This window comes from Saccostrea cucullata, unplaced genomic scaffold (genome assembly GCF_032062105.1).
Source record: "Saccostrea cucullata isolate Sc308-1 unplaced genomic scaffold, CSIRO_AGI_Scuc_v1 ctg4, whole genome shotgun sequence".
Classification (NCBI taxonomy): Eukaryota; Metazoa; Mollusca; class Bivalvia; order Ostreida; family Ostreidae; genus Saccostrea; species Saccostrea cuccullata.
The window spans coordinates 663,959-676,248 of NW_026920828.1; the positions used below are offsets into that span (position 1 = coordinate 663,959).

At 33.0% G+C, this 12,290-nt stretch overlaps 1 protein-coding gene across 2 annotated transcripts; it reads right to left on the minus strand.

Annotated features, from left to right (window-relative positions):
* Positions 1 to 5,931: 5,931 nt before the first annotated feature.
* On the minus strand, positions 5,932 to 10,591 carry LOC134258377 (cyclin-dependent kinases regulatory subunit 1-like). Of its 2 annotated transcripts, XM_062740902.1 has the most exons (4): positions 10,437 to 10,591; positions 9,151 to 9,275; positions 6,425 to 6,530; positions 5,932 to 6,355 (listed from the first exon to the last, which is right to left on the minus strand). In XM_062740902.1, the coding sequence occupies exons 1-4, from the start codon at positions 10,577 to 10,579 to the stop codon at positions 6,304 to 6,306; spliced, it is 426 nt and encodes a 141-aa protein (XP_062596886.1). In that variant the 5' UTR covers positions 10,580 to 10,591; the 3' UTR covers positions 5,932 to 6,303. The 2 variants fall into 2 exon arrangements, with proteins under 2 accessions (XP_062596886.1, XP_062596885.1); XM_062740901.1 differs by having other exon boundaries at positions 5,932 to 6,530.
* Between the last annotated feature and the right edge of the window lie 1,699 nt (positions 10,592 to 12,290).

Below are 12,290 nucleotides of genomic sequence, written 5' to 3' on the forward strand. Positions count from 1 at the left end.
TTATGCGACATGTTACCTACAAAATTAGAATGCGAAGAAGCTGTTCTTAAAATGACAGAGGCGTAGTCACAAACTTAAAAGGGAGGCTCAACTCCAGAAATTCTTTGACAAGCAAAAAAAAAAAAAAAAAAGAAATTCCCCCAAACTCGAAAATCCTATTTCGTGGGGGGGGGGGAGGTGTGGGGGGTAATGGCCAACTTTTTCAAAGGCAAGTTACTTTCAAATCCAATTTTTTTTTTTCCATTTTTTTCCACAATTCTTCGATATAACTATAACTATACAAGGGTCAAAAAGTGGAGGTGGGGGGGGGGGGCAATTCAATGAATATTTCCTATAGTAAAGGTAATGTTGGGGAAAAATAGCTGTGATTTTGTTCTTCATTAAAAAGTGGGGGGGCACAGACATACTCTTGCCCCCCCAGATCTGAAAGTGGGGGGGCTAGTGCCCCCGCTGCCCCCCCTGTGACTACGCCTATGAATGAAAAATAACAAATCCCCTGGACAAGATGGCCTAACGGCAGAATTCTATAAAAGATTTTGGCATGATATAAAGGAAATATTTCTTCCCTCTTTACTTAAAAGTATTGATGATGGTATTTTGCCCTTTTCGCAAAGAAACGCTGTGATATCCCTGATATATAAAAAAGGAGAGAAAGAAAATCTTAAGAATTATAGACCAATTAGTCTAACAAACGTTGATTACAAAATTTTCGCTCATGTTTTAGCTAATCGTTTGCAAAAAATTGCTAGTAGAATAATTAGTAGTGAACAGAGTGCTTATATTAAAGGTAGATACATTGGAGAGAACGCAAGAATAATATTAGACATATTTGAATATTGTACAAATAATGATATTGATGGTATTTTGCTCTTTCTCGATTTTGAAAAAGCTTTTGATTCTGTTGAATATAACTTCATGTACAAAACTCTAGAAAAATTTAATTTTGGAGAAAACTTTATCAAGATGATAAAGACATTATACTTCAAACCAACTTTCAAAGTTAAAAATAATGGCTGGATGTCAAAATCATGTGAAATGCAAAGAGGGATTAGACAAGGCTGTCCTGTATCAGCGCTTTTATTTATTTTTGTGCTAGAAATACTAGCAGTTCAGCTTAAAAATAATGAAGAAATAATCGGTTTATCGCCAGGTGATAATGGAAATTTAAAAATCGTTCAACATGCAGATGATTGCACTAATCTATTGAAAGACACTAATTCAATGAAAAAAGCTTTAGAAACAATAAGTGAATTTAGCAAAGTCGCAGGCCCGAAATTGAATTTGGACAAAACAGAATGTTTATTAACAGGAAAATTTATTGAAAGGTATTTAAACGAAAATCATATATTTGGTGTAAAAATTGCTAAAAGCCATGTAAAATCATTAGGTATATATCTCGGTCATGATAAGGATTTTTGTTATGACATGAACTGGACGAATAAATTGGAGAAACTTGAAAGAATACTGAGCGTTTGGAGAAAGCGAAACTTAACAATCTTTGGAAAATGTACCATAATTAATACACTAGCATTATCTAAATTGGTATATAATGCTTTTATTTTGTCAAATCCAAAAAAAGAATTCTTTAAAAAAGTATCAAAACTTGTATTTAATTTTATATGGAAGAAAAAAGATAGGATAAAAAGAAATACGCTAATCGGTAAAGTTGACCAAGGTGGAATAGGTATTGTTGATATAGAGAGTAAATTTACTGCAGCAAAAGCCTCCTGGATAAAACGATTACTAGATAAAGAAAATATAATATGTAAGATGTTGAACAATATTCTTAATCTTAAAAACCTATCAGTAAATGATATTGTCAAAACAAGTGTAGTTAACTTTGAAAATACTGCCTTTTTTAAGATGATAAGAATACCACTTTTTTATGGTGAGGTCCTTTCTGCTTTCAATAAATGTAAAAAAGTTAAACAAATTTGTACTTTAAAGAGAGACCAATTTTTATCGGAATTCATTTGGAACAATAATTTGTTTCAGTATGATTCTAAACCTCTTTGTTTTGAAAACTGAATACAAAAACAATTTTGATTGTACATATGCTAAATGTGTTAATATTAAAAACAAAATGTCATTTTTATTTAGAGATAATAGCATAAGAACTCTAGAAAATCTTAAATGTGACTTTTATTATTCAATTTTGTAAACATTAAATTTCAAAGACCAGTTTATGAAAATATGTGGCAAAAGACATTCGATCTTAGTTACAAATATATCTGGAAAAATGTATATTTAGCTAAAATTAAGTATATGTATGAAAAAAATGTTGCTGAATTTAATTATAAATTACTGAATTGCATATTGAATAATAATCTAAATGTAAGTAAATGGAACAAAGATGTAGAACCTTATTGTGAATATTGTATGGTTGTTGAAGACAATGAACATCTCTTGTACAAATGTAAAATCTGTGAAAATATATGGAAAAAAATTAGTTTATTTTTGGGTTTTGAAGTCACATGGAAAATACTTGTTCTAGGTTTTTACAATGAAATCAATTCAAAAACAACGAGATTGAATAATTTATTGTCCTTTGTATGTTTTAACATCTATAAATATAAAATGAAATGTAGATTTGAAAAAGAAAATATGTTTACAGAAATTTTTCGAAATAAGTTAAAAAATTCTCTTTGTCTACAAAACGCAATTCTAAAGAAGGCACATGTTATTAATGATAATTTATATCTAGATATAGGCAATTACTTGTGATTTTGATGTTCAAGTAGCTATGCAATGTATGTATTATGCTTTTGTACAATGAATTATTTATGTACCATGTTTTAATAAAAGAGAAAAAAAAAACTGTACTGGGCAGCTTCTAGTCCTTGTCCTTCGAGTCAAATTCTTATTCCCATCAAATAGTACATGTTCATCAATCTTCATTCTGAAAAAACCTTAGAAGCCAATACATTATGGCAAAAATCTCTGCAGACCCACACTCAATTTCATTAGCACTTTTCAGAATAAAGTTTACTTGTGTAACAAGACTAGCTGAAAACAGACTGAAACGGAATTTCAAAATGATTGAAAAGAAATTTACCTTTTCAGTAACCGTGGATGCTGTTTGTAGAAAATTAAACAATTTAAGTATACTTGTGCATCAAATCTTACTGAAATTGAAACAAAATTGTAGAAGGAATTGTTTACAGACAGACAGAAACTTAGATCCTCATTATTCCAGAGTGGTTGTGACCCTTCAAATGTACAGATTTGAATCCCCTTATGCTAGGATACTTTGTGCCAAATTTGGTTGAAATTGGCTAGTAAGAAGTTCTGGAGAAGGAGCTCATAATATGAAAAGTTTTACTACGACATTGCCCTTTGCTTGTGACGTGAGCTAAATTTAAATTACACAGGGTCCGCAGTCTTTCATCAGTGAATGAGAAGTTAGTTGTCCATGTTAACCATTCACACCTCAGTACTGATTTTGAGAACATGGTAAAAGTACATATGCAAGGCCAAGTTTCTCTGTATTGGTACCAACAACAATGCACTAATTCAATCATAATGCAAGAGATGTTTGTAAAACACTTATGCCCCTCTTCCCCCAAATTGGAATTTTTCCAAGTCCAATAGGGGCTTATCTCTGTCAAAAATGGCGTGATTGTACCCAAAACAGAACTTGACCAAGATAGTCATCTGATAAATTTGTATACTAAATTTCCTCTCAGTTTGTGCAACGGTTGTGAAGAAAATGAACAGAAACTGCAGCAGCAAATAATTGAAATTATTCAAGTCCAAGGGGCATAACTCTGTCAAAAATGGTGCGATCGTATCCAAAACAGCACTTTACCTAGATATTAATGTGATATATCTGTATACCAAATTTCATTTCAGTATGTGCAACGGTTGTGAAGAAAATGAATGGAAACTGCAAATAATTGAAATTTTTCCAAGTCCAAGGGGCATTACTTACTTACTTACTTAGGCCTCTTCGTGCCAGGTGGCACATAAGGCAGCCACACAGTCTCTCCACCCAGTCCTATCCTTTGCTTTTCTTTCTACTTCTTTCCATGTCATCCCTATTTCTTTTAGCTCTTTCTCTGATGTTCTACGCCATGTTGTTTTTGGCCTGCCCCTTTTTCTCTTGCCGTCTGCTGTCCAGAATATGCTCTCTCTTGTGATGTTATGATGGTCTTTCCTGAGCACATGTCCAACCCATGCCAAGGGGCATTACTCTGCCAAAAATGGTGCAATCGTACCCAAAATAAAACTTGACCTAGATATTCATGTGATATATCTGTATATAAAATTTCATTTCAGTATGTGCAACGGTTGCGAAGAAAATGAACGGAAACTAAGTGGACCGACAGACAGCAGCAAAGCAATATGCCCTCCCTTCTTCGAAGGGGGGCATAATAAAGTATCTACAGCGCTAAGTCAGGACTCAGGAGGACACTCTATACCCAAACATTGTACTAGATAGGTCTATTAAGGTACATGTGCAGTACATCTGACTTTAGAATTCTGATCGTTTTCCTCAACTCATCAGATCTCATTAAAGTTTTAACAGACAGATGGATATGGTGATTTCTCTTAGGGACCATAATTAAAGAAGAATAGCAGTGTACTAACACAAAACAAAATTTATTTTATCTGAATTTAAAAACCCAAAGTTAGACAAATAAGCCAAAATTTTAACTTTATAAATATTAAAAACTGGAAATTTTGACACTGAATATCCTTAACACCAGTTGTGGAAATTAATTCAGACATTGAAGAATGCATTGAAATCACTGATCTCACAGTTTAGCAATACAGTGCTGTTTTACATGACTACTACATAATTCAAGACTCCAGATCACAAATATTGCACAATGATTTGCTTTAAAGACAAATGATTGAATCATAACAGTTCATAAACAGTCATATCAAAAATAGATCTTTTACAAAACATTCATACTAGCATTCACATCAGTTACACAGAAAAACAAATCTGTACAAAAGAAAAATAAAACATCACTGGTTCTCACTCTAATGTAGTTTACATTCATTAACCTAGGGAAATTTTCATGTCACTTGCTTCAATCATATGTTTACTCTACATGTGTATTCATATGTAACAATCATTCAAGTACCGGTATATATGTCTTTATCAATTTTTACACTTGATTACAAATTTATGAAAAAAAAAATGACATGTCTACGCCCTATTCTCTGAACTCCAAGGTCAAGGTCAAAGGGTTAATGTTCTTGGTATCCAATGAAGTCTTTTTAAAAGGACTATATATGTGAAGTATGAAAACATTCAAAACATGATCAAGGTTAAAGTTTTCTCATTAGTACAAAAATCGTCAAGGTCAAAGGTCAAGGTTATTGGTATCAAATAAATGGTCTCGCCACAAAGAATACATATGTGAAATATGAAAGTCCTGGTTTCTACTGTTCAAAAGTTGTGGCCAAGGTCAAAGTTTTTGAAAAGTAGGTCAAACTCTAGGGTCAAGGTTAAAGGGTCAAAGTTATTGGTATTCAATGAAAGGTTTTATCAGAAGAATTATATATATGAAGTATGAAAGTCCTAGGCCTTACCATTCAAAAGTTATGGTCAAAGTTAAAGTTTTTTCATAAGAACGGAAATCTCCAAGGTCAAGGTGAAAAGGTCAAAGTTGTTGGTATCAATAAAAGGTCTTGCTCAATTCAAAAGTTATGGCCAAAGCAAAAGTATGAATTTTTGTGTAAAAGTGGGTCAAACTCCAAGGTCAAGGTCAAAAGGTCAAATTTGGTGGTACCAAAGAAAGGTCTTGTCACAAGGAATACACATATTAAATATGAAAGTCATAGCTCCACTAAATCAAAAGTTATGGGCAAGGTTAAAGTTTTTGTGACGGACGGACAGACTGACAGACAGACAGACGGACAGACGGACAGCGGATTGAGATTTAATGTCCCCTCGCTTTCGCGAAAGCGGGGGACAAAAAAACATGTTCTCTGTATAAGTCTCAACACATACAAATAAAGTATACAAATGTGTAAGAATTCCAGCTCAATTGGACCTGCACAGTATACTCAATACACAGAGACCAACATCGGGGAACAAACATTCTCCAAATGTTTCATACTGAATCAGGATAAAAAGAAAGAAAATGATGAGGTTACAGACAAACCAGGGGGAAGAAACAAATAACTTCAAAATGTGACAGATCAACTTAATATTCTACATACATTTTGGAATAAAAATAACAGTATTTTTTCTTTTCCTACATCGTCTCCAATCATGAATCTTCCATTACAAGAGTTTTCCAGAACCGGTGTACTCACTGCCATATAAAATACAGCATTGTATTGTCTTTATCCATCTGTTGATTGGTGGTGGTGTCCGTGTGTTGGTTGGTGGTGGTGTCCATGTGTTTCATGGTGGTGGTGTCCATGACTTGGGTGGTGGTGCTCATGTGTCTGTTGATTGTGGTGCCCATGTGTCTGCTGATTGTGGTGCCCATGAGTATGATGGTTGTGGTGTTCACTTGAATGGTGACTGTGGTTTGGAAGGGGTCTTCGGAAAAGTAATATATGAGGTTCTAAAACAACAAATAACATTCATTGAAAATCTACTCAAATACATGTAGATCATTGTAGATACCTAAACAAGGATTATCTCCCTGATAAATCAAGAGATATATTAACAACTCATATCCTATGAATCAATAAAATGCAATTTTGATTTAATCAATATAAATTTTATTTATCTGGAATTATAAATATAACACAGTGCTTTCCCTAAGAACCAGCTACTGGGCAAATTGACCGCTTCAATTGACAAAAATGCCGCTTTGAAATAAGAAACGAAAATTTAATTGCTGTAAGGTCAGAAGAGAACCTCTAACCCCAGCCTGTTACAACTGATCTCTAGCCCTTTACTTTGAAATAAAGGGAAAACCTTGATAACATTTTCGTCTTTACTCTTTAATATATATGAAGATTAACAATATGAATTTCCAGCTTTGGTAATGCTAGCTTTTCGTGTACATATATTAAAATCACTTCCACTCGGACCAAGATTGAAAAAAATTCTTTGTTTGCAGTTGCCAACCCATGAATTTTAATTTTGGAAGGTGGGTTGGCATGTGGCAGCTAGCACTTGATAACTTGTGTAGTAGCTGAGCTAAAATTCAGTTGTCCCGGACTATTAGGCTTACATTTATAGTGTCAAAATCTGCAAGTTAAAAATTAAGCATAGAGCAATTTTTAAAAATAAATAATTATTTAGTTTGTGTACACGTCAATTATGATCTTTTGATGATTTCTTTTATATTATCAGACTGGGGTCCTCACATTTAAATATTCTTAACAAAACCTTTTACATATTCTTATTTTTCCCCCATGAATACCAAAGATACCACTGTTGTTTTTAAAATAGAACACTGGTTTATATGGATGATCAGAAACACATGCCTCAGTTAGAGAACATGACTATAGAACAACTTTCAGTTTACATGTCTTCTTGGTTAATAATGTTAACCTCTCTGGTGTACATTGTAAACACCATGCATACATTCTGTGTTGTAACAATATTAGTATACCTCTACCTCTTGTGAATAAGAAAGCCAAGAAGAAGGACATTTTTTACCATTACCATATAAAGTTTCCTACAACTATAGCAAGCATAGTGTATACTGATGCAAGACAAAACAACAGGGAGACAACTTATGCCTGGACGAGTGGTAAACAGGTATAACAGAGTCCCTGTAACATGCAGATGATTATGCCTTCTTCAGTTTTAGTCATGTTCAAAAAACATTGTAATGTTGTGATGGTTTAAAAATTTACAGATAATATATCATTGCAGAACATAAATGAATTTACAGTATCTCTTGATACTGCAAACACTGGGAATAATGAAAATGACATGCAGATAAATAATGGGTTAGAAATGAGACAATATGATAAATACACAATATTTACAGGGTTTGTTGAGATGAAATGTATGATGATGATGAGACTACTTCTGGTTTGGGTTCAAAGGTCGTCTGAACATCAGAATGTGGGGTTCTGAAAAAGTAAGGGAACCAGTTCATTACTGTATGATATGCAGATAGAGAATCCTTTGTCACATGTTTAATGATGTGGCATCTAGACTGCTTTATCGCAGAAGATTATCTCTCTCCTATTTTAAATAAGGTACATCACTCAGTAAGGGTGAAACGTTTACTGAATTTTGTAAACGTTTAAACGAACAGCAGTAAATGAAACGGTACCGTTTAAATGGGAGAATTTTATGTGTTGAATTTTTATAGATTCTTACTCATGGAACACTATTTTAATAAACCATTTTTTCACTATAATGTAAATATGAGTTGCCATTACTGTTTATTTGTTGGTTTTTAAGACGAAAGAGGAGGAAGTGTCAAACAATGAAACAAGATAGTAACATAAAAATTAAAAATATAATACAATAACATTGAGGGTTCCGGTTTACGTTCAATTTTTCAAAGCTCTATATTCGAGTATTTCAACATTATACCGTTATAAGCATGATACTTTTTTATTTTCTACAATCAATAAAAAGCAACAACAGGGGCTATTTATTTTAGAACATATAATTGGGAAAATAAAATAATACACCGCTAGTTTTCACTAATCGGAAATCGGAATTAAATATGTTAGACCATATTGGTTTCTGTTTCTAGATAGTTGTGTTTAATATTACGTTGCTGGTATATAATATCAATTATAACAGAAAACAAATGTTTGTAACAGACACAGAGTGTGTTTTCTTTGGTAAATATGAAATAAAACAACTTGTTTGGATGAAAGGTTTTTTTTTCTGATAGACGTTGATATCAACCTTCGTGTAAAAGTTTACTCAGTTTGTAAACGTTTAGAGCATTTAACCGAAACGTCGCCGTTTACACGTGTAATCGTTTCGCCCTTATCACTCAGTACCCGTAGTATATACAAAGGAAATCACAAATACTATAATTAATGTCAGTGAAATTCTACAGCATTAATAATAATCATAAGAGATTGATTGATTGAGTTTTAGAAAGGGTTACTGTATCTTAAAAGAATTCTTAGTTTAGTAAGCAGCTGAAAACTGGTTTATCTTGTAAAGCCCTGACAATTAGATTATTTACAAATCTTTAAAAACCTGAAGCAGACTGACTTTAAAGCTAGTCATTAGGAATGTAAAAAAATTACCTGGTTCATGTTTCATGTAATGGATCCAGCCCTGGCTCTGCTGAACCCCAAGACTCCGCCATTCTGTTTCTGTCATCAGTTTATTGGGAACCAGTTTAGCAATTTCTTTGGGTAACATCACATGTCTACAAAATATATTAATATATGACACAGAATACATCTGGCAATCAAAGAAGTCTGAGTAATAAAAATTTTAGGGAAGAGTCAAATATCAGTAATCGGATAGGGTCCTTTTACCTAGTGATGGGCACTCGGTTAATTTTCATAGTCAATCATCAGTTGGAATCAGTTACTGCTTCCGACGCAATTTTACTGATTATAATCAGATGTTTTAGTTTTGTACATAAAAAAAGACTACCCTATACTGGGTTATTTAAGCAGGGTGATAATTTTAGTGTATTGATAACAGCCCGTTAAAAGTTTAATCGCTAAAATAGTCAGTACTCTTTTTAGTGTTCATCTGCAAAGAGCTGAAACCCTGCATCCACTAGAATAAATTACGCCAAAATTATTGGCAAACTTTTGAGCAGACAAAATGCAAAATTTTCCACCCTCCAAGGAAACCTGCTATACGGTATTACAATTATTTCTTTAACAAGATTAATATATATAATTTATTGTTTTATTTGTTGTTTTGCTTCTGTAAAACTTTCTATACATGCATCTTTCAGTTCTTAATCACCTCTGCTTCATTGCTAGTTGGTTAGTACATCATTTTCTTTCATAAAGAAGAAATTTTAAACAAGAAATGGAAAATTCCAGAATATAATTTATCAGAAGTACGTATCTGAAGATCAATTATGAAAAATTATAATTGATCATCGGAATCCGTACCAATGTTTCGTTGCCAATCCATGTTTTCTGATTATCTGTACACCAGTACTTTTACCTCTCTGCAAAACTGGGCTTAATACAGTTTTTTTATGGGTGGCAATGTAGCTACTGGTCGTCCATCCTATTTTTTTTCAGACCTGAGACTACAGTTCTGTAGCGACCTTTTACCAGGCCTGCATGTAACGATTTTCAGCCCTATTCCCCTAATACAAGTTTTCAAACGTTATCCAAGAAACTAAAGTATCTAGACATTGAGATCTTAAGCTATATGTATATGAACAAGTGCTGCATAACACGTGACAAGTGACCCCTTTAGTCTATATACATTTATTGAAACCAGAGACGTATAATAAGAGAGGTTCTCTGTTGAAACGAATTATCAATAGAGGAAATTCGAAAGTGTCCTGTCCAGACACATCTTCGTGTTTGTTCATCAGGCAGGTCTCGCTTACCTATACTCATACTGCTCATCTGTATATTTGTCAGAGTAATATATATTCTTATGCGCCATTTCACGTCCAAAATATATTTTAAAAATAAATGCGTGTAACCTGTCTTCTAACTTTGCGCCAAACTCCGAGTTCAAAATTAACATGCGAAATCTGATTCGCTGAATATAGGTCACATGGTTTAGGCTATTGAACCTCGATCCCGAGTAAAATCAATGGTAAGATTATAATATTTATACCGTTTCTTCTTCATTTTCACACTATTGATATAATTGTTCACTCTTTCTTAAAGTTTAATAAATATGCTGATTCTATATAAAGGAATTTATTTGGTATAATATTTTCAAGCATTTTTTTTTCTCATTTTAAGTTATTGTTGAGACGACTTAATAATTTTCCTTACCCATGTTGACTTTAAGGACAGATGATACAAACAAAAAATGGATGTCTGGATTGGTATATATTTTTTGACCTAATTTCATTGCAAATGATGCAATGATAAATTTCTAGAATATAAAGAAATTGTAAAACCTTCTGTGATGTTCAAAATTCTACCCTTGTGAAAGAATCCTTATTATTCTATACAAATATTTTTCACTTCAAATTCCATTTTTGAGCAACTTTGTTTAAAAATCTAAAACCTACGTGGAGAAACTTGTTCATTTTATTCATTAAAACATGACTAAAGTTGTTATTTTCAAAATTTTTGACAAAAGTTTGTTTGTATCATGTATCCTTAAGCAGGGTTTTTACGTAATGTTCAGACAGTCTATGTCAACCATTTTTAATCCATAATTGAATGAACTAATTATTTTGAAAACTTGAAATTGTTACTGAACAAAAAGAATATTTTTGTTTTTTGTTGTATTATACCCCACCGGTGCCCCCACCCGGTGAAACAACAAAACCTTTGGTACGGATTTGTGAAATAATAATTATGATACTTTTAAAGAGGAATTGTTGTTTCACGGGGGGTGGGGGTGAGGTGGGGATGGGGAGATGTTTTTAAAATAAGTTTGATTTTCCGTTTTCTGTTGTTGAATATATATAGTGAAAAACACGTTTGCCGTACCCAAATTCAAGATTTACATGTATCTCTCTTGGTCTTCCCAAACAAGTTTTTGAATATTCTTTATGGAAATTTACAAATATGAACATATCATTCAAATGTGTTAAAACATTTGAAAATTCAACTTGGGGGCAGAACAATATACTAAGTTGTTCACACCCGTTCTTTTAAAAAGTTGCATATTAAGGTTAATTCAAACATGTGTATTCAAAATATTTAAGATAAGAAAACAAATATCGTCTAAATAACCAATTGCAGTTGGCAGTAAGCAACTGGCATTTCGCAGTAAGAAGTTAGCACTTGGCAGTAAGTAATGAGCAGTTGGCTGTTATGGAATGCCATATACGACAGCCAACTGCTTACTGCCAACTGCGTACTGCTTACTGCCAACTGCCACACATATTTGAATAAATTTTCATATTTTCGTTGATATTTATGGAATGCCATATGCGACAGCCAACTGCTTACTGCCAACTGCTGACTGCTTACTGCCAACTGTCAGCTGCTTACTGCCAACTGCCACACATATTTGAATAAATCTTATTTTTATATTGATATTTATGTAAATTGAAAAAAAGGCGCGGATCTATAGGACATTCTTTCCAAGAGGGTCACTCTGGTTCTTATGCGTCATACCTTCATTTTTCATACCGACTTAACACAAATCCACATTTTCGGTTGGGGGGGGGGGGGGGGTTCTAAGGTCCCTTTTAGTTGATTTATTTTATACATTAAATAACTTTTAGTTGAATGGAGTAAATGGGACACTTTCATAAAATTTCTAAACT

What these genes read in the sequence shown, in the direction of transcription:
- LOC134258377 (XM_062740901.1), bottom strand. Translation starts at nt 10,579, where the DNA reads ATGTTAATTTTGAACTCGGAGTTTGGCGCAAAGTTAGAAGACAGGTTA. An exon ending in GATGAGCAGTATGAGTATAG is followed by an intron (nt 9,276 to 10,436) that starts GTAAGCGAGACC and finishes TATATTTTGTAG; the next exon opens with ACATGTGATGTTACCCAAAG. An exon ending in TTACATGAAACATGAACCAG is followed by an intron (nt 6,531 to 9,150) that starts GTAATTTTTTTA and finishes TTGTTGTTTTAG; the next exon opens with AACCTCATATATTACTTTTC.